The sequence below is a fragment of the Talpa europaea genome, assembly GCF_964194135.1.
Source record: "Talpa europaea genome assembly, chromosome: 3".
Taxonomy (NCBI): domain Eukaryota; kingdom Metazoa; phylum Chordata; class Mammalia; order Eulipotyphla; family Talpidae; genus Talpa; species Talpa europaea.
This window is the reverse complement of record NC_140069.1, coordinates 62,281,659-62,305,239: the sequence shown is the minus strand read 5'-3', so window position 1 is coordinate 62,305,239 and position 23,581 is coordinate 62,281,659. Positions and strand designations below refer to the sequence as shown.

Genomic DNA, 23,581 nt, shown 5'->3' with positions numbered 1-23,581 from the left:
AAATAAATCTTAAAAATAAAAAGATACAAAGCAAGAAGTATTTGAGAGGACGTGGAGAAAGGGGAACCCTTATATACTGTTGTTATATGTAAACTGTTACTGCTATTATGAGAAACATTATGGGGATTCCTCAAAAAATTAAAAAATAAAAATTCCATTTGATCCAGTTATCTCACTTTTTGGTATTTACAAAAAAAAATTACAAAAACACTTCTTCGAAGAGCTACATGTACCTCCGTGTTCATCTCAGCATTATTTTCAATAGTCAGAAGTTATGCTCATAGAAATATGATTGAATAACAAAGCTATGGTATATATACACACACAATGGAATACTTATGAAAGTATTGTGAAAAGGATGAAATCCTGCCATTTGCAAGAATATGGAGGGACCAAGATGTTTTATACTAATCAAAATAAGTCAGAGAAACAAAAAAATTATATGAATTCTCTCATATGTGTTAGATAAAGACACAAAGCAAAAGAATTTACTAAAACAAAAATAAACTTTACAGATTATATGAACAGATTAGTGATTATTGGTAGTGAAGGAGGGGTTGATAACTTGGGTAAAAAGGACCACTTGTATGGGGAAGAGTAGAATTAGACTTTCAGTGGTGAAAATCAGATAATATATCCAGATGTTGATTTATAATGATGTACACTTCATATATAAACCAATGTTACTTCATTTAAAAAAATTTCTTTCTTATATGGATGGTCACTATAAGTGCCATTATTTTGAATGTGTATGAAATAGTTTTAGAAGTGACTATACCAAGATAGTCTGAGCTGTTTACTTATTGTTTTGTTGTTTCAAATTTACTTTTAAATCAATTTAAATCTTCATATGGTGTACAGGTCTAAATTATTCTGAATTCCATAGTAAGTAAAGAATGCCTTTAATCTATTATACCTTTTGCTTCTCAGGCAGGACACCATTTGCATAGTTTGAGGGTCCTTTTTTCCCCCCTAAGCACTGCTACCTACATTTTACTCTTTCTGTTATCTTGTCCTTTCTTGCTTGAGTCCTGGGGTAACTAAATTTATATTTATAACTGCATTAAGTTTATTAATTTTATAATGGTTTTCATTATAGAAATCATTCATTCTGATAATTTTTTTTATTTTCCTATTACAAATATTTTTTATTGACATAACATTGGTTTATATCATTGTTTGTATTTTAGAAATGTGGGCTCCCCCTGTCCCATTTCAGGTGTTGTTGATATATGCACCCACCACCAAAGCACCCATGGCCCACCACCATTGTCTGTAGCATTCCCTCCTCACATTGTTTCCTTGTACAGGTTCTTACATAAACTTTTTCTTCTTATTTCATTTTTCTTTTCTTTTTCTTTTTTTAAAAAGATTTATTTATTTATTTATTTATTTATACAAGCACTGGGTACAGTCAGAGGTACGGGAGGGTGAGAGAATTTACCAGAACCAGAGTGGAAAGTAGAACAGGCAGACTGACGAAGTACACTGCTGAGGGGAGCAGCGGGCGGCAGGAGAGGTCTGCGCGCCATGTGGGACTCTCACCCAGCAGCCAGGGATCGAACTGGTGCTGCAGAGGCTGCGGGCAGCTTCGCAACCAAGTGCTCAACCACTGTGCCACCGGGGAGGCCCCTTATTTCATTTTTCTTTATCATTTCCCTGTATAGATTCTTTCTCTTTTTCAATGTGGCAAAATCCACAAAACAAAATTTGCCAATTTAGCCATTTTAAAAATACACAATTCAGTGGTATTTAGTAAATTGGCTAAGTTGTGCAACCATCACCATGCTCTAGTTCTAGATTTTTTTTGATTTCAAAACCCATTTTGGTTATTTGTTTCTTTAATAATAAAATTTTATATATAACATATCAGCTACATTTAAAATTAGCAATAAAATTAAGGGAAATTAAACTTGCAACTAAACTAATTTCAATTAAATAGCATATTTTTATTGAAGGGTAAATGATTGAAGCCTAGGCATTCATTTATGCATTCAAGCATTTATTAAGAGTAGGGGTAAGATTTTATGTATTTACTTGCTCCTGGTTATCTTTGGTCTTTTCAATAATAAATATTAGCTTATACAGAAAAGTAATCATCTTTTCTTATTAATGAAGTACCATTGTTTCACATCTTTGTGACTATTTTGGTAATATAATTTTTTCCTTTTTAGATGTGATTTTCATAGCTCTATCTCCCCTAAATACCCATATCTTCCACCACAGTCCATTGTGTTCTACTGCCCACACCTGCTCTCATCCCTCTCTCCAGCCCCTCATGGAGCCCTCAGATAAATGGCCAGTTTTCAAGTGTTGATTTTAAAGTTTGTCTTTGTCTAAAAAAGGGAAGAATGGAGGTACTACACTCTTGGACTTCCAACTGTACTACAAAACCATAATAATTAAAAAAGCATGAGACTGGAACAAAAACATACAGACTGATGGAATCAAATTGAAAACCCAGACATAAAGCCACACATATTATGGAAAACTAGTCTATGACAAAGGAGCAAAGAATATGCACTGGAACAAGGACAGTTTCTTCCATAAATGGTGCTAGGAAAACTGGACCACTACATGCAGAAGAGTGAAACCTGACTACTACCTCACACCATACACAAAGACCAACTCAAAATAGAAAAAAAGACTTGGATGTAAGACCTGAAACCATACAATATATAGATGAAAACATAGGCAAGATACTCCATGATGTATATCTCCGAAACATCTTTAAAGATTCATCTCCCAAAGCAAAGCAAATGAAGGCAAAGATAAACAGCTGGGTCTACGTCAAACTAAAAAGCTTCTGTCTAGCAAAAGAGACCATAACCAAGACGAAGATACACCCTACAGATGGGGAGAAAATGTTGGCACTCCATACAACTTATAAGGAACTTTTAGGAAAGATCTACAAAGAGCTTACACAGCTCAACAAAAACAAAATAAAGAATTCAGTCAAACAGTGGGCAGAAGATCTAAAAAGATACTTTTCCAAAAAGGAAATGCAGATGGCAAACAGGCACATGAAAAATGTTCAGCATCACTTATAATCAGGGAAATGCAAATCAAAATCACAATGAGCTATCAACTCATACCAGGAGGAATAGCTCACATTAAAAAAAAACTAATGACACCAAATGTTGGCCAGGATGTGAAGAATAAGGAACCTGTTTACATTGGCTGTAGGAATGCAAACTGGTCCATCCACTATGGGAAGATGCGTGGAGGACCCTCAAATTACTAAAAATGGATCTTCCGTATGAAACAACCTATATACTCAAAAACAGATGACTGGATGAAGAATATGTGCTATAAATACACAACTGAAAACTTCTCAACAATCAATAAAGATAAACACGTTCCATTCATAGCAACATGGATTGAGCTGGAGGAGAATATGCTCAGTGAAATAAGTCAGAAGGAAAAAAAAATCAAATGGTTTCACTTATAGGAGGAATATAGGGAAACCAAACAAGGAGTTAGGGAAAAAAAAAGGCAAAAATTTGCTGGCAAACTATAGAACTGAGACATACTGCATAGAGGGGGAGTGGAGAGGGGGAGGGGTAAAAAATGTGGGGGAAGAACACAGTTCTTGGGTGATTTGGGGGTGGGAATTTTGTGGGGGTTACACCTGAGGGGAGAAATCAAACATTATAAAAAATGAACAATGTAAAAATAAAAAATAAATAAAAATAATGGTTGTCTTTGATCCTTTGCTTTCTCTGTAATCCATATATAAATGACAGCATCCTGTATTTATTTTTCTCTTTCTAGTTTATTCACTTAGCATAATCCCTTTCAGCTCAATCCATACTGCAGCAAATGGCATGAGATCATCTCTTTTGATTGCCTATTAATATTCCACTGGGTATATATACCACATCTTCATGATACACTCATCTGTTTTGGAGCATCTAGGTTGTTTTCATATCTTGGGTATTGTTAATAATGCTGCAGTAAAGATATTGTTAATAATGCTGCAGTAAACATAGGAGTGCAAGTTTCCTTTTGATTAGTGTTTTTGTGTTATATTATTAGAGGTGGAATTTTGCTGGATCATAGTCTTTTGAGAAATCTCCACACAGCTTTCCATAGGTGCTGGACCAAACTACATTCCCACCAATGTATAAGAGGGTTCCTTGTTCTTCACATATTTTCTTCTAACTATTTTATGGTTTCAGGTCTTACATCCATGCATTTAATCCATTTTGTGTGGATTTTCATGTATGGTGTGAGGTTGTGTTGATCTAGTTTCATTGTTTTTTTTTTTTTTTTTGCATGTGACAGACTAGTTTTCAGAGTACCATATATTGGAGAGGTTAACCTTGTTGCAGTATATATATTTTGATCTTTTACAGTAGATTTGTTGTCCTTACATACATGTTTGTGCTTCTATTTCTGGGCTCTCAATTTTATTGTATTGGTCTGTGTGTCTGTTTTTGTTCCATTGTCATGCTGTTGTAGTTATTATTACTTTATAGTATAGTTTGAGGTCTAGAAATGTAATGCCAATATTTCCCCCTTTTTAGTCAGTAGAACTTTGGCTATTTGGCGTTTTTTTGTGGTTCCATATGAATTTCAGTAATATTTGTTCTACTTATTTGAAGTGCATCATTGAGATTTTTTACTGGGAGTGTACTGAATTTGTGAATTTCTCTGGGTAGGATAGCCAATTTAACACTATTGAGTCTTCCAATCCATGAGTAGGGAATGTCTTTCCATTTCTTTGTGTCTTCTATTTCTCTTAAGAAAGCCTTATAATTTTCCTTGTATAAATTCTTAGTCTCCCTTGTTAGAGTTATTCCTAGGTATTTAATTTTTTTTTCTTTGGTGAGATTGTAAATGACATGGCTTTCTTAATTTCTTCTTTTAGTTCATTGTTTGCAAATAGGAAGGCAACTAATTTTTGTATTTTGATTTTGTAGTTTGCCACTTTGGTGAACTGGATTATTTATTTAATTAGTTTTTCTGTGGAGTCCTTAGGATACTCTCTTTGTTGTATATCATCTGTAAATAATGATAGCTTTACTTCTTCCCCAATTTGGATTCCTTTGATGTAATTTTCTTGCATTATTGCTGTAACTCGGTCTTTCATACCACACTGAGTAGTAGTAGTGAGTGGATATCCTCGTCTTATACTGTATCACAGGGGAAAGCATTTCAGTTTTTCACCCTTAGGGTGATAATAGCTGTGAGTTTGTCATATATGGATTTTAGGGTATGTTCCATTTTTCCCCAATTTTTCAAAGGTTTTCTATATAAATGGATGTGGATCTTATCAAATGTTTTCTCAGCATCTATTGATATTATCATATGGTTTTTATTTTCATTTTTTGTTGATGTGGTAAATTTCATTGATTGATATTTAGGTGTTGAATCATCCTCATGTCCCTTTTGTAAGTCCTTTTTTAAAAGCCCCTTTATAAATCCTTGGCCATAATGTTTTTTTTTTTTTTTTAAGATTTATTTATTTATTAATACAAGCACTGGGTACAGTCAGAAACACGGGAGGGTGAGAGAATTCACCAGAGTCAGAGCGGAGAGCAGAGCAGGCAGATTGACGAAGTACACTGCTGAGGGGAGCAGCGCGTGGCAGGAGAGGTCTGCACGCCATGTGGGACTCTCACCCAGAGGCTGAGGATCGAACAGGCGCTGCGGAGGCTGCCGGCAGCTTTGCAACCCAGCGCTCAACCATTGCGCCACCGGAGAGGCCCAGTCATAATGTTTAATCCTTTTAATGCATTGTTGAATTCAGTTTTAAGATTTTATTGGGGGTTTTAGCATCTGTGTTCATTAGGAAGATTGGTCTATAGTTTTCTTTTTTTCTTTTTGATTATCTGTGTGTGCTTTGGGTATTTGCATTATGTTGGCTTCATAATGTGTTATAGAGTATTCCTTCTTTTCAATTTTTTGAAAGACTTTGATCAGAATAGGTTTGTCATTGCAAGTTTGGTAGAACTTGCTGTGAAGCCATCTGGTCCTGAACTTCTGTTTTTTGGAAGAGTTTTGATTGTTTCAATTTCCTTGCTTTGATTGTTTTTTTCCTCATATTTTCTGCATGGCCCAGATTATGACCTGTGTCTACTCCTGTGGTGCTGGTAGCTGAGCTGGGGGTTGAGGGAAATTCTAAGAAAAAGTTCTAGTCAAACCTCCTTTATATAAAGTGGGATTTATTTCTTATTTTTTTAAAAGATTTATTTATTTATGCATACAAGAGCTAGTGTACAGGCCAGAGGTGCAGGGTGTGTGTGTGGGGGGTGGGAGGAGGGAGGTGAGAGGATTCACCAGAGACAGAGTGGGGAACAGAACAGGCAGACCGACTGAAATACACTGCTGAGGGGAGCAGTGGGCAAGACAGAAGAGGTCTGCTGTGCCATGTGGGTTGCTCCCTAGCGGGCCAGGGATTGAATTCATGCTGCAGAGGCTGCAGATTGCTTCATAGTGCTGTGCTTAACCCCTTGCACCACAAGGGAGGCCTGAAATAGGACATTTTTAAAAGCCATTCATTTGTGATGGACCTTTTGATTGTTCTTACCCTTTGGATAGTATTTATGCTACTATGAATTTTCAGTGTGCAAGTATTTTGTTTGGCCACCTGATTTCTTTTATTGTAGTCTACCTAGCAGTGGAATTTACTAGTCATATGATAATTCTGTGTTAACTATTTTCCAAGTGGCTGTTTCATTACATTTCACATGGCAATATATGAAGATTCCAGTTTCTCCATATCCTTACCAACACTTATTATCAGTTTTTTAAAAAAAAGTTTTAGCCAAATCTCCCATCCAAGAATTAGTATTTCATTGTAATTTTGATTTATATGTCTCTAATGGTTTATGACATTGAATATTTTCTAATGAGATTTTCATCTATTTGCATATCTTTCTTTTTGAGAAATATCTATTCAGATCCTTGACTTATTTTTGAATTGGATTGTTTTCTTTTTTGTTGTTGAATTATAAGACTTCTTTCTATACTCTGAATTACTGGATCCTTGTCAAAAATATAATAGGCAAATATTTTCTCTTACTTTGTAGGTTATCTTATTATTCTTTCCATAGTATCCCTTGATACATAGAATTTTTAATTTTGATGATGTTCAATTTATCTATTTTTTTTTATTTGTTGCTTGTGCTTTTGATGGCATGTCTAAGAAAACATTACCAAATTCAAGGTCATGAAGATTTACCTCCTTTGCCTTCTTTTGTATTAGTTCTTTGGTCCAGTTAGTTATATGTTGCATATAATTCTAAAATTCTAATTCTATTCTTTTGCCTATGTATACCAATTTTTGTTAGAATGTGCTCTTTTAATTGTATAGTTTGTATTGAGTTAATAATAGTTTACAAAACTACATATGATTAAGGGGTGTAAGTTCACACCTATTTTCATATATGTGAACATATATACCATACAACACCCACCACCATAGCACTCATAATCCTACCATAGGCCATCGGGCCTGCTCCTCCCTTTGCTCTATACCTACCACTATATCCTCCCCTGGTAGCCTCAATTCTGTTGTCGGATTTCTAGGGTTTGTTTTAGTTTTGTCTATTTCTTTGAGCATTTCTTTTTATTCCACACTTGAGTGAACTTATCTGGTGTTTGTCTTTCCACTTAGCTTACCATAAATATCCTTAAGTTCCATCCATGTTGTCACATATAGTATAACCTTTTAAAAAATAATCTGCATGGTTTTTCATTTTGTATATACAACATATCTTTTTTTTGCATCTGTTGTCGGGCACTTAGAGTGTTTCTGTAATTGGAATTGTCAATATTGCTGCATTGAACATAGGAGTGTGTATATCCTTTCAAATTAGTGTTTCTGTAGTCTTTAAATAGACACCTAGGACTGGAATTAGTGGATCATGTGGTAGATCTATTTTTAGTGCATTGAGAAACCATCATACTGTTTTCCACTGCTATTGGAATATCTTACATTCCAACATAAGTATAATAGGGTTACTTTTTCTCCACACACTTGCCAGCACTTTTGCTGTTTCTGGTCTTTTTGATATGGGCCATCCTCACAGGTATGAAGTGGTATTTCCTTGTGCTTTTATTTACATTTCCCTGATGATAAGTCATGAACAGTTTGTCCTGTTGGCTATTGCATGTCTTCTTTGGAGAAGTGTCTATTTAACTTTTCTGCTCATTTCTTGATTGGGTTATTTTCCTATTGCTGAGTTATATGAGTTCATTTTAGCTTTTGCTTATCAGTCTCTTTTTGGATGTATAATGTGTCAATATTTATTTCTATTCAGTAGTGTGTCACTTTGTTTTAATGATAGTTCCTTTCCCATTGCAGAAGTTTTTGAATTTAGTATGTCCCATTTGTTTGTTTTTTAATTAATTAATTAATTTTTAAAAGATTTATTTATGCATACAAGAACTTGGGTACAGGCCAGAGGTGTGTGTGTGTGTGGATGAGAGTATTAATCAGAGAGAGAGTGGGGAACAGAACAGGCAGACTGACTGAAATACACTGCTGAGAGGGGAACAGTAGGAGGATCAGGAGAGGTCTGCTATGCCATGTGGGTAGCTCCCTGGCTGGGGATTAAACTTCTGCTGCAGTGGCTGTGGATACTTCATAGATTGCATCTTAACCCCTTGCGCCACCAGGGAGGCCATTTGTTTATTTTTAATTTTTTGTCTTTTTACAGTTGCAGTGGAGTCACATAAGACTCATTAAAGCCAATGTCACACAGTATTTTGCATATGTATTCTTCTATGTGTTTTATGATTTCAGGTCTTACAACCAAGTATTAGGTCTATTATGAATTAATTTCTGTTTATGGTGTGGCATTATGGTCTAGTTTCATTGTTTTGCATTTGGCTGTCCAGTGTTCCCAGCACCATTTGTTAGATAGACTTTCTGTATTATAACAGACTTTTTCTTAGCTCCTATGTTGTATATTAACAGTCAGTATAAGCAGGGGTCTATTTGTGGGCTCTCAGTTCTATTCCACTGATTTGTGTGTCTGTTTTTAGTCCAATGCCATACTTTTGATTAGTATAGATTTTTAGTACAATTTGAAGTCTGGGAGTGTATGCCTACTATTTTGGTTAGAATTGCTTTGGCTATTACATATTTCAGTAATAATATTTCCTTGAAAAAAACTGCTGAATTTTGATAAGAATTGCATTAAATATGTATATTGCTTTGGGTAAGATGGCCTTTTAGTGATATGAATTCTTCCAGTTGATGAGCATGGATGCTCTCCCTTTCTTTGTGCTCTCTTTTATTTGTTTTAACAATGTCTTATAATTTTCGTTGTATAGATATTTTAATCTCCTCTGTTAATTCACCTCTTGTGTTAATTCCTAGGTAATTGATATTTTTTTAATAAGATCATAAATTGTTTACTTGACTTATTTCTATTTTGTTTAGATCATTGTTTTCAGGTAGGAATACAACAACCTTTTTAATGTTGATTCTGTAGCCTGCCACTTTACTGTTGTTATTTTTTCAATAGTTTTTGGAGTGGAGCTTTAGGGTTTTCTATGTATAGTATTATATCATCTGTTGATAATGATAATTTTTACCTCTTCTTTTTCCAATTTGGATTCTTTTAATTTCTTTTTCCTGCCTAACTGCTCTAGCTATGAATTCTTATATTTTACTAAAGAGTAGTTTTGAGGATGGGCTTCCCTGTCTTTTACTTGATAGAGGTAAAGCTTTCCGTGTTTCTTCATTGAGTATGATGTTAGCTGTGGTTTTGTTGCGTATGGGCTTTGTTATATTGAGGTATGTTTCTTTTGTCATCACTTTTTAGAGGTTTTTATCCTAATCGGGTATTGAATCCTGACAGATACTTTCTCTGTATGCATTCATATGATCATTGATTTTTATCTTTCCTTTTGTTAATGTAGTGAAAATAATTGATTTGCATCCTTGGAATAAATCCACCTGGTCATGATACATGATTCTTTTATTGTAATAATTGAATTCAGTTTGCTAAGATTTTGTTTAGGACTTTTGCATCTATGTTTATCAGGGAGATTGATCTGTAGTTTTCTTTTTTTTGTGATCATATTCTTGTCAGCTTTTGGCATCAAGGTAATGTTGCCTGAAAACCAAAATTTCTGCTTCTTTATTTTTGGAAGAGTTTGAGATCATTATTGAAGGTTTATTAGAACTCATAGTGAAACTTTGTTCTGGACTTTTATTGGACACTTTAGATTACACTTTCAACTTTCTTGCTTCTAATTTTTCCATTCAAATTCAGTGTTTAGTCTTGATTTCCCTATTTGTTGGCATGCAAGTTATTCAAATCAGTCTGTTATTTTTTGAATTTCTGAGATGTCTGTTGTAAATTCCTTATTAGCTTTCCTTTTTCTTATTAAGCCTTGGTAGAGGTTTGTCATCTTTATTTTTTCAAAGAAAGAGCTCTTGGTTTCATTGACCTTTTTGAACTGCCTTCTAGATTTATGCTTTGTTCATTTCTTTTCTAATTATTTCCTTTCTTCTAGTCTCTATTAACATTCTAATATTTATTATCACTTTCTTTTGCTACCCTTTCATTAAGTTTGTGATTCCATTTTTATTTTTTTCTTTTTTTTTTTTTTAAAGAGGCATGTATTATTTATTTATTTGTTTGTTTGTTTTGTTTATACATGCAGTGGGTACAGTCAGAAGCGCGGGAGGGTGAGAGAATTCACCAGAGCCAGAGCGGGGAGCAGAGCAGGCAGAAAGACTGAAGTACACTGCTGAGGGGAGCAGCGGGCGGCAGGAGAGGTCTGCGCGCCATGCGGGACCCTCCTCCAGTGGCCGGGGAGCAGCCGGGGATCGAACCAGCGCCGCAGAGGCTGCGGGCAGCTTCGCAACCCAGCGCTCAACCGCTGCGCCACCGGGGAGGCCCTGTGATTCCATTTTTAGTTCCTTAACTTGTAAAGCTATTTGTTAATTTGAAATCTTCCTCTCCTCTTCATTCATTTCTTTTTCTTTTTTTCTCATTATTTTCCTCCTTTCTTCTCTTCCTCTTCTCCTAACACATTACTTCTCCACTTCCTTTCCTTTTTATCTTTTTCTACTTTTTGCTTAGTGTCTCTGGATTTATTAGATCAGAATTGCCAAAGAAATATTTCTCACAGTATGCCTGCCAGTCTAGTTAACTGACTGAGTTCTGCTCTGAGAACTGAGTTCTGTTTTCATTGCATTCCCTGTTTTTGTAAATTATATTTTTTCTATTCATTTCATAGTATTTTTAAATTTCCCTTGCAATTTCTTCTTTGTATTGTTTGCTTAAGAGTGTGTTAGTTGACACACATTTGTAATTTTCCAGTTTTCCTTCCAATTTTTTTTTATTTCCCATTTATATTTTTAATTTTTTACATTGTTGTTCATTATTAAACAATATTTGCTTCCCTCCACATCCTCAAGGGTAGTCCCCATGGAATTTCCTTCCCCAATGCACCCATGAACCATCACCTCAGCCCCCTGTTCTCCTCTCTCCCTCCCTCTGATCCTTCTCCCTCCTCCTCCCCTAGAGTATGACTGATTTATAATTGCCTGTTTTTGTTTGTTGTGTTTTGCACTGTTATTATTTTTTACCCTGATGTCTTATTTGGTTCCCCTATATTCCTGTTATAAGTGAGGCCATTTGATATTTTTCTCTTTCCTTCTGGCTTATTTCACTGAGCATAATTCCTTCTACCTCCAGCCACGTTGCTGGAGGCAAGGTGAATGGCATGATTTTATCTTTTTTGATTGCTGAATAATGTTCCATTTTGTATATATACCACATCTTCTTGATCCAATCATCTGTTTTTGGGCATTTGTGTTGTTTCCAGGTTTTACCTATTTGTAAATAGTGTTGCAATAAACATAGGGGTACAGGTGGTCTTTTGAATCAACGTTTTTGTGTCCTTTGGATAGATCCCTAGGAGTGGAATTGCTGGGTGATATAGTAGCTCCAATTGTAGTAGACTGAGGAACCTCCAGACAGCTTTCCATAGTGGTTAGACCAATTTGCACTCCCACCAGCAATGTAGGAGAGTTCCTTTTTCACCACATCCTTGCCAACATTTGTTGTTACTAGTTTTTTTGATATGTGCCATTCATTTTTTTAATTTAAATTTTATTTTTATATTCCCATACAATTACAACCCCCTTATTTTCACCCCAAACCCTCCTTTTCCCGCCCCTTACCCCCCATAGAGTGTCTCTGGTTTATAGTTGTTTGTTAATTTTGATATTTTCTTTCTTATAGTTATTCTTTTTCCTGGTCCCTTATTTAAGTTTTCTAGATTCCTGCTATGAGTGAGACCATCCCATATTTTTCTTTTTCTTTCTGGCTTATTTCGCTGAGCATGATCCCTTACAGTGCCATCCATGTTGCTGCAAATTGCATGTGTTTATCTTTTTTGAATGCTGAGTAATATTCCATGGTGTATATGCACCACATCTTTTTGATTCAGTCATCTATTTTTGAGCATTTGGGTTATTTCCAAAGCTTAGATATTGTAAATAGTGCTGCTATAAACATAGGAATGCAGGTGCTCTTTGGAATTGATGTTTCTGTGTCCTTTGGATAAATACCTAGGAGTGGAATTGCTGGATCATATGGACACTCTATGTATAGTAGGTTAAGAAATCTCCACACAGCTCTCCATAGTGGTTGGACCAGTTTGCACTCCCACCAACAGTGCAGGAGAGTTCCTTTCTCTCCACATCCTCACCAACATTTGTTGTTGCTAGTTTTTTTAATATGTGCCATTCTCACTGGTGTAAGATAGTATCTCATTGTAGTTTTGATTTGCATTTTCCTGATTACAAGTGATGTTGAACATTTTTTCATTTGCATTTCCTCTTCGGAGAAGTTTCTTTTTAGCTCTTCTGCCCATTCTTTGACTGGATTATTTTCTTTGTTTTTTTCAGTCTCATCAGCTCTTTGTAGATTTTTGTGATCAGTCCTTTATCATTAGTGTTGTGTGCAAAAATGTTCTCCCAGTCGGTGGGGTTTCTCTTTGTTTTTGTTATTGTCTCTTTTGCTGTGCAGAAGCTCTTTAATTTGATGTAGTCCAAGCTGTTTATCTTTGCCTTCACTATCACTGCTTTGGGTGATGTGTCTGTAAAGATGTCTCTGATGTACATATATTAAAATGGCCATCCTACCAAAAGCAATATACAGAATCAATGCTATTCCAATAAAAATTTCAATGTCATTCTTCAAAGAAATAGAACAATTATTGATGAAATTCATATGGAATCACCAAAAACCCCGAATAGCCAAAGCTCTCCTGAAAAAAAAAAAAAAAGAAGGGAATGGAGGCATCACACGCCCAGACTTCAAACTATACTACAAAACCATAATCATCAAAAATGCATGGTATTGGAACAAGAACAGACACATAGACCAATGGAATCGAATAGAAAATCCAGAAATAAACCCACAGATTTATGGTCAACTAATCTTTGACAAAGGAGCATAGAATATGCATTGGAGCAAAGAAAGTTTGTTCAATAAATGGTGCTGGAAAAACTGGGTCGCTACATGGAAAAGAATGAAGCTTGACTACTACCTAACACCATGCACAAAAAACAACTCAAAATGGATTAAAGAACTAGACATAAGACCTGAAACCATAAAATACATAGAAGGAAATATAGGCGAAACACTACATGATATGTGCCCTTCTTAATGGTGTAAAGTATCTCAATGTGGTTTTGATTTACATTTCCCTGATGATAAGGGATGTTGAACATTTTTTTTCATATGCCTGTTGGCCATCTGCATTTCCTCTTTGGAGAAATGTCTTTTAAGTTCTTCTGCCCATTTCTTTACTGGATTGTTTACTTTGCTTTTATTGAGATGTGTGAGTTCTTTGTATATCTTTGTAATCAGTACTTTATCAGTTGTATGGAGTGCAAAAATTTTTCCCAATCAGTGAGGTGTCTCTCTGTTTTGGTTAATGTCTCTTTTGATGTACAGAAGCATTTCAATTTGATATAATCCCAGGTATTTATCTTTTCCTTGACTTTCTTTGCTTTGAGTGATGAGTCTTTAAAGATGTTACTGAGATATATGCTTTGGAGTGTTTCATCTATATTTTATTCTATATATTTAATGGATTCAGGTCTTATGTCCAGGTCTTTGATCCATTTTGCATTGATTTTTGTGCATGGTGAGAGGTAGTGGTCTAGTTTCATTTTTTTGCGTGTGGTGGTCCAGTTTTCCCAGCACCATTTATTGAACAAACTGTCCATGTCCCATTGTATATTCTTTGCTCCTTTGTCAAAAATTATTTGCCCATATAAGTGTGGCTTTATTTCTGGGCTCTTTGTTCGGTTCCATTGGTCTGTTTGTCTGTTTTTGTTCCTGTACCAAACTGTTTTAATTATTATGGCTTTATAGTATAGCTTGAAGTTTGGAAGTGTGATACCTCCTTTCTCTTTTGTTTTCATCCGTAGGGCTTTGGCTATTCATGGTTTTTTGTGGTTCCATATGAATTTCATCAGTATTTGTTCTATGTCTTTGAAGAATGATATAGAGATTTTTATTGGAATAGGGTTGAATCTGTATATTGCTTTTGGTAGGATGGAGATTTTAATAATGTTAATTCTTCCAGTCCATGAGCAAGGTATGTCTTTCCATTTCTTTGTGTCTTCTTCTATTTCTTTTATCAGTGTTTTATAATTGTCTTTGTATAGGTCCTTCACCTCTTTTTTAGGTTTATTCCCAAGTATTCGCTTTTTTTTTTCAAGTATGAAAGGGATGGTTGTCTTGTTTACTTCTTCAGATTGATTGATTGTGTGTAGGAGGCTACTGATTTTTGTGTGTTGATATTGTATCCTGTTACTTTACTAAACCAGTTATTTTGAGTAGTTTTTCTGTGGAGTTTTTAGAGTTCTCTGTGTATATTATCATATCATCTGCAAATATTGATAGTTTTACTTCATCTTTCCCTATCTGGATTCCTTGTATGTCTTTCTCTTGCCTTATTGCCCTGGCTAGGACCTCCAGTATTATATTGAAGAGAAGTGGTGAGAGAGGCCATCCTTGTCTTGTTCCTGATATTAAAGGAAAGGCCTTCAGCTTTTCGCCACTGAGAATAATATTGGCAGTGGGTTTGTTGTATATGGCTTTTATCATGATAAGGCATGTTCCTTCTATCGCGAGAATTTCAATGGCTATCATAAATGGATGTTGGACTTTGTCGAATGCTTTCTCAGCATCTATTGATATGAGCATATGGTTTTTATTTTTCTTTTTGTAGATGTGTTGGATTATACTGATCGATTTTTGTATAATGAACCATCCTTGTGCCCTGGACGAATCCCACTTTATTGTTGTGTATTATCTCTTTGATACATTGTTGGATTCTGTTGGCAAGGATTTTTTGGGGGATTTTTGCATCAGTATTCATTAGGGAGAATGGCCTGTAATTTTCTTTTTATGTGATGTCTTTGTTTGGTTTTGGTATTAGTGTAATATTGGCTTCATAGAACGTTTTGGTAGCATTCCTTCTTTTTGAATTTTTTGAAAGAGTTTGTGTAGGATAGACACTAATTCACTGCTGAACATTTGGTAGAATTCATTTATGAAGCCATCTGGGCCTGGGCTTTTGTTCTGGGGGAGTGTTTTGAATACTGCTTCAATTTTGCTGCTTGTAATTGGTCTGTTTAGGTGCTCTATTTCCTCTTTATCCAGCTTTGAATGATTATATCATTCTAGGAATTTGTATCTCATATAGAATGTTGAATTTGTTTGCATATAAGTGTTTATAGTAATCTCTGATTATTCTTCTGATTTCTAGTGAGTCTGTTGTGATTTTTCTTCTTTCATTTATAATCCTATTTATGTTTTCTCCTGTTTTTACCTTGTGAGCCTAGCAAGAGGTTTGTCTATTTCATTTATTTTTTTCAAAGAACCAACTTTTGATTTTGTTGTTCTTTTTGGATTGATTTTTTAATTTATATTTATTTCTGTTTGATTTTTATTATTTCCTTTCTTCTACTGGCTTTAGGGTTTTTTTGTTGTTCTTTTTCTAGCTCTTCGAGATGTCAGATTAGGTTGTTTCTTTGAGTTCTTTCTTGTTTGTTGATGTGAGCCTGTATTGTTATATATTTTTTTCTTATTACTGCTTTTGCTGCATCCCATATATTCTGGAAAGTGGTGTCCTCCTTGTCATTCAACTCAAAGTATTTTTTAAATTTCTTCTTTGATCTCCTCATTAGTCCAGTGATCTTCCAGTAGTGTGGATTTCAGTCTCCATGAAGTGGGAGGGTTCCTTGTTTTCTTTTCACTATTTATTTCTAGGTTGATGCCTTTATGATAGGAAAAGATAGGTAGAGTGATTTTGATCTTCATGTATGTGTTGATGTTTGTCCTGTGGCCCAGTATCTGATCGATTCTGGAGAATGATCCATGTATGCTTGAGAAAAATGCATACTTGGATTATTTTGGATGCAGTGTCCTACAGATGTCTATTAAGTCCATGAGTTCTGTATCTTTATTTAGGGCTCTAGTGTCATTATTTTTGTCTCATTGATCTGTCCATTGATGAGAGTGAGGTGTTGAAGTCTCCCACTATATATTATTTTCTTTAATGTCTGTTTTCGGAGCTGATAATAACTGTCTAATATATTTTGCTGCTCCTTCATTTGGTGATATATGTTGATGAGTTTTATATCTTCCTGATGTATTGTCCCCTTGATCATAATGTAGTGTCCATGCATATCTCTTTTTACCTTTTTTAATTTGAAGTCTATTTCATCTGATATAAGTATGGCTGTTAATGCCTTCTTTTTTGGTCCATTTGCTTGTAGGATTGTTTTCCAACCTTTTACTTTCAGTCTATGTTTATCTTTTGTGGTTAAATGTGTTTCCTGGATACAGTAGAAGGATGGATTTTGTTTTTTAATCCAGCGTGCTACTCTGTGTGTTTTTATTGATGAGTTTAATCCATTCACATTTAGAGTTAATATTGATATATTGGCATCTGTATTTGCCATTTTGTTTGTCTTTTTTGTGATTTTATTCCTCACTTTATTCTGTTCTTTTTGATGATTCCTCAGTTGGTTTTGGCTTTAGGGCTTTTTGTAGAATTTTTTGGAGTGGGGGTTAGTTGTAATGAATTTCTAGAGTTTCTGTTTATCAGAGAAGGTCCATATTTTTTCTTCATAGAGGATGGACAGCTTTGCAAGTAAAGTATTCTTGCTTGGCATTTGTTGTCTTGCAGTTTGTTGAATATGTTATTCCATTCTCTTCTTGCCTGTAGTGTTTTTTTGGAGAATTCTGAGTTTAACCTGATTAATTTTCCCTTGTAAGTTATGTTTCTTTCCCCTTGCCAATTTCATTATTTTTTCTTTGTCTTGGACTCTTGCAAGCTTTACTATTATGTGTCTTGGTGTAGTTTTCTTTTCATTGCAGTAATTGGGTGTTCTTCTTGCTTCTTGTATGTCTATATATGTCTCCCTTTTCATCCTTGGGAAGTTTTATTCAATTTTCTCCTTGAATAATTTCTCAGATCCTTTGTCTCTCTCCTCACCTTCTGGAATGCTTATAACTCTTATATTTCCTCTCTTCTTGGAGTCTGATAATTGTCTAATGGTACTCTCATTCTTCTTCCTTTGCATTTCTTTTTTTTTTTTTTATAGAGGCATGCTTTATTTATTTGTTTGCTGGTTTGTTTGTTTGTTTTGTTTATACATGCACTGGGTACAGTCAGAAGCGCGGGAGGGTGAGAGAATTCACCAGAGCCAGAGCGGGGAGCAGAGCAGGCAGAAGGACCGAAGTACACTGCTGAGGGGAGCAGCGGGCGGCAGGAGAGGTCTGCACGCCATGTGGGACCCTCCTCTGGTGGCCGGGGAGCAGCCGGGGATCGAACTGGCGCCTCAGAGGCCGCGCGCAGCTTCGCAACCCAGCGCTTAACCACTGCGCCACCGGGGAGGCCCTTTCCTTTGCATTTCTCCCTCCTTTTCTCTTTTGATCTTTTTATTTCTGTATCTTCAAGAGTACTGATCCATTCTTCCATTTCCTCGGTTCTGTTTTCAATGCTTTTCCGAGAGCTCTTTGTCTCTTCCAGTAGTGTTTTAGTCTCCTCCTTTTGTTTTATTTCCTTTCTTTTTTTTTTTCTTTAAGCAAAGCTTTATTGATATGCTATTCATTTCTTAAGGTCTCATCATCATTCTTCAGTTCACTGATTATTTGTCTCATCTCATTATACGTTTTAATCGTTTAATATGTTTAATAATGATGATTATTAATTCTCTATCTGACAGGCAGAAAAGTTCTTCCATGTCATTGTTGTTGAGTTTTGGTGAATGATTTTCTTTTAGTCCTTTGTCCTTCTCCTGCGGGCTTGCTTGGTTATTTGTATTTTTCCTTCTCCCTGCTGTTTGCTTTCTAATTTGTTCTATGTGTTGGGGATGTTGTGCTACTGGTGTTGGCGGGCATCTCTTTGGATTGCTTCCTCAGGGGTCTTGGAAACTGTTTACCAGACTGAGAACAGCACTGGTAGCCAAAAACTCCACTAGGGTATTGATACCGTGGCTGTGTTGCTGGGCACTGTCTCTTACAGTTCCCTTCCTCTGTATTTACTCAGTTCCAGCAGGGAATTGTTGGTTGGTGAATTTACTCTGGTCACTAGGTGGCGCTAGAGACCTGTACTTGATGACCTGTGCTTTTCCCCTGTAGTTTTCTTAGAAAGGAAAGGTGGGAGGGGAGCACCTGGATAAGGACCTTTGCTCATGCTGGGTGCTGTGTCTGCCTTGTGTTCACACAGTGCTGTGCCCGCTGCTGTGTGGATCCTGTGCCCTGAATCCTGCGCTCTAGTTCTCAATCCCAGGGTCTCAGATCCTAAACGATGGCTGTCACCCTGGGCAGTGCCCACTCTTATGGCCCCACCCACTCCATGAATCCTGTGCCTGGCTCTCAGTTCCAGAATGGAGTCTTGCTGCATGCCTTGTTTCCCTTCTTACCCCTGTTTGCAAGGCCAACCCCCTCTCAGAGCTGAGGATGGTTTTGGAAACCCTGGCTTCCAACTATTAGGAAGCTGGTGGTTTTGTTCTGTTCACTAGGTGGCACCAGAAATCATTCCTAGTATCCTTCCAGAGCTGTTCTTTTTCTCTGTGGGACTCCAGGGAACTGAATGGGGGTGGTGTAGAATGGCTCAGTGGCGTGAGATGCTCTGTCTGTCTTGTGCTGTGCACCATTGGAATCTCATGCCCAGAATTTGGTGCCTGGTTCTCAGCTCTGAAGCCCTTAGATCTGGGACAAGGGCAGTAGCCCAGTTCAGTGTCCGCAGAAATGGCGCTTTTTGCACCCTGTTCCCATGCCCGGTTGCCTGGTTTTTGATTATCCAGTGAGGTTTATTCACCTCAGCGCTGGCTCCCTCGTGTCTTCCCACAAACCTAGGTCGAGGGGACCTGGGCAGCCGTGACCCATGTATGCTTTTCAGGCAGCATGAGTTTTTCTGCACAAGCTTACTGGCTGACCTTACAAGTGAGTTATTGAAGCCTTAAACTACTTTTCTTTTCTTTTTCTTTTTTTAAAAAATATTTATTTATTTATTTATACAAGCACTGGGTACAGTCAGAAGCACGGGAGGGTGAGAGAATTCACCAGAGCCAGTGCGGGGAACAGAACAGGCAGACTGATGAAATACACTGCTGAAGGGAGCAGTGGGCGTGGCAGGAGAGGTCTGTCGCACCATGTGGGACCCTCACTGGTGGCTGGGGATCGAACCAGCGCTGCAGAGGCTGCGGATAACCTCGCAGCCCAGCGCTCAACCACTGCGCCACCAGAGGAAGTCCTAAACTACTTTTCTAGACTCTCTATTTCTTTACTTAGTTCTGTCAATTTCTCAATCATATATTTTGGTGCTCTGTTATTAGATATATACATATTTGCAATTCTTACATCTTCTTGATGTATTGACATTCTTTTATCAATGTCCTAATATGAGCTGTTTTTAAGTGGATTAGGTAAAATTACATTGAAAGACAACCTCTTGTTTCCTTTATAGATCACAGTTGGAGACATTGGTACACTCTTTAAGATTCGTGTTGGTCATACCAACTCTGGACTCTCCCCTTCTTGGCACTGTAAAGAGGTAAGGATATTCTAAAACTCCCACCCTTTGCAAAATCATCTGCAAAATCTGTTCAGTAATTAAACCTGAAGGAAGCATTTCACACCTATTGTGATTTGATGAAGTGAACCCTGGACCCTTTTTAGTTGGTATATTCCTCAAGGGAACAATATCATATGCTATTATAGTAATTTGATCCCTAATTAATTAAGGTTAGTGTCTCAAACAAATTTATACAAATTCCCAAGTATTTTTTCTTTGCCAAGGGAAGGTTTTTAAAGTATTTTTTATTTCCTTTGCAATTTCTTCTTATTGTTTGCTTAAAAGTACGTTGTTTAATTTACACATATTTGTTTTAATGTGTGGGCATTGGAATACTGGACATTGGGTGTTAATTTGCTTCAGAGATATTGTAAAAGTAGTTCATTTGAAATGGTAGAATAATAATCAGCAAGACTTGAATGCTACCTCTCAAATTTAGTCTGTTTAATATAAGCAAAATAATGCTTCCTGAGTGCTTTTAGGAGTAAAAATAGGCTTAAATTTTTTACATTGTTCCATGTTAAAATTTTTACTTATTGCCATGATTGCCAACAAGTGTAGATCTTTAATATTGTAAATCACACAGATCATCATCCATTTTTTGTATGGCATATTTATACCTCCTGTCATTTTAAAATAAATGATCTCTGACTAAGTAAGGTTTCAGAATGCAAAGAATATCTACTCAAACTCCTGATATTCCTATCAAACTGGTTCTACAGTTTTATAATATGTAAGTAAATTAAAAGGTATTTTTTATTTTATTAAAAGAAACATAGTTGTTAATAATGCTATCCTATTCTCATTAAAACCAGAAAATATTCTGAAAAAATAAAACCTTATAAAGATGCAGAATATACAAGTTAGATTTCAAAATCCAAAATTCCTGTCTGACTTCTATGCAAAATAATCTTTCTTTTGTTTTATATAGAACTTTTGAAGTGTGATATTCATATTGGTACATACGTGATTACATATAGTATCTTTCACTTTTACTTTCCTAGTAATCTGAACTAATTTATGAAAATTACTAATGCTCCTGCCATCTCATTTTATTGACATACAATAAGCAGTATTATATTCATATTCATGAGGTTGGGGTGCTGAGACAGCAATTAAGTTAACTGGAAAGATTTTGTAATATTAGAGATGAGTAAGGACAAAAAAAGTGAGACTGAAAATTTCTATTATGTTTCTTTTTATGGCAAACATTTTCTCATTGTAAGACAACTTGTTTTCCTGAGTATTATCTCACTTGTATTGGAGTACCAGTGATGAAGAGAGATGTTCTTGATTCAAAGTTTTATTTTGAGTATTTATAAAATCCTCATATAATTTATGCATATGGCCAAATTAAGATGCTGATTAATGGGTTGGGAATTTTCAGTTTTATTCTCATAATACAGTTTAGAAGTTAAAATTTAAAATTTCAAGTAATTTAAAATTTAAAATTTAAAATTTAAAATTTCAAGTAAGCCTAAAACTTGAAGGAATTTGAAAAAAAAACCCACTGAATTCACTATAGCAGTATGATACATTTTCATAGCTCATAAAACAATCACATCACTTATAGGTCCTTCATCTTGATTCTTTCAAGTTTAGTTAGAGAATATAGAATCGATTGTTGATTTATTTTGTATTTCTTAAATGATCTGCCTTGGGCTTTAATTAAAATAACCAAATCAAATAGTGATGGCTTCATCAAGCATCCATGCAAAGCAGTGGTAATTCTGTTTGGTTTTTAGTGAGCCTTTCAAAAAGTATGATCGTATCAGAATCACACTTAATATACATTTATGAGTGAAATTTATAGGCTTTACCATGACCTACAGAATTAGTAACTTTAGAGGCTGAACATATGCCTTTATAATAACATAATTCCATAAACACATTAATCTTGAAAATATGTTTTAAAACATTTTAAGGACAGTGAGATGAATATAACTGATAAACTGCAACACCTCATTGAAACTTTTAAAATAATGTTAATAACTTATTCATGAAAGACTGGCTATTAAAACAAAAAACATAATGTATACTTTTTAATGATTTTGACATCATGTATGTGATCTGACCAGAATTTGTTAACATTTTTGTTTAATTCTAGAATAAGTTGATTTACAATGTTATAATAGTTACCTGTGGGATCCCTGGACCTCTTTGTTTCAGAGTTAATGCCTCAGTGCCCAGAGTCCTTGCTGGTCAGCTAAACTTTTAACTAGGCAGCAGACCTCTCACCAAGGACAAAAATCTGGATATGAGGAACATACTAGGAAATTAGTATCTGCTGAAAATAGCAGGCACATATTATGGTTAGATTAGCAAGATCAACTAAAACACTTTTCTTGTAAAGATTAACAGGAAGTTAGATAAGACTAGAGAATAGAGGTAATATGCTTTGACTAGAAAGACTAATGGAACCCCCACGCCCCAGCAATAGCTCCTGATTACTCCACCCCAGCTTACACCAACCTTTAGTGCATCCCCAATATCACATCCCCATGCATATGCATTCCCTATGTTCTTGCCCACCTACTTCAAACCTGATTCTAAATTAATACGAGACTGCCTTTGGATCAGGGCTGTATATTACTTCTGGGTGTAACCCATTAGGATTCTCATTGCCCATCTGGACTTTGAGTAATCTCTCTCTTGTCGCATGTCACTCCCAATTCTGCTGCTCTGTGAGGGGACAGTTACCCAAACACATAGTTTTTACTTAAATTTCATTCATTTCTAAAAATATTGATAGCACTTGGAAAAGTTGGGAGGGAATTAGCATGTTTAATCTTTCAAAATAGATAAAGGAGAAATAGAAAATTTCAAAATGGAGAAATAAATGCCATTGTACTTGCAATGACAACAAAAGAAGATATCACTTGTAATATCTTTCTTGTAAGTATTCAATGATGTTGTTTATTTTAAAAGAGAAGGCTAAAATAATCTTTATGCTAAGTATTAGGCTTGGGCAATAACTTTTATTTGACTCTTTGTTAAGTATTCTTACTTTTTTTGCAATAAATATTGTTGTAGATACAATTGTGGAATAGGAATTCTGGAAAGCAGTTTTATATACCTGTTCAACGATGGCTGGCACAAGATCAAGAAGATGGGGCAATCTGTCGAGAATTTCCTATCTTAAACAAAGGAGAACCTGTCTTTCCAGGTATACTGCCCAAGGCCAGACAATGCAAATCCAACTTGTTTGCCCAAAGGCTGAAGGACTGGAAACTTGATAAACACATGTTGACTAAATGAATAAGAAACTATTTATTTTATATATTTGTGATTAAGAAACTTAAATTAAGAATGGTTGTGAAACCTGCTCATTAGTTACCTCTTCTGATGTGACAACTGAACCTAAATGCTTTTTAGTTATTTTGTGTACTAATAACAGGAACATGCTTTTGTCAACAATTACCCCTGTAGGAAGGTCAGCTGAAATGCCTCTTAGTCAAAATATTAAAACTAGAATGTCAAGAGAAAATTCATTTCC

At 35.6% G+C, this 23,581-nt stretch overlaps 1 protein-coding gene across 1 annotated transcript in view; it reads left to right on the top strand.

Moving 5' to 3' along the window:
• The window catches only part of RP1 (RP1 axonemal microtubule associated), a gene marked incomplete at its 3' end in the record, with an annotated part of 246,194 nt that overhangs the window by 61,052 nt on the left and 161,561 nt on the right, over window positions 1-23,581 (top strand). The window contains exons 4-5 of the mRNA XM_084230564.1: window positions 19,978-20,064; window positions 23,119-23,251. Of these exons, the coding sequence (XP_084086690.1) occupies window positions 19,978-20,064; window positions 23,119-23,251 (220 nt within the window). The remainder of the gene's footprint in view (window positions 1-19,977; window positions 20,065-23,118; window positions 23,252-23,581) is intronic.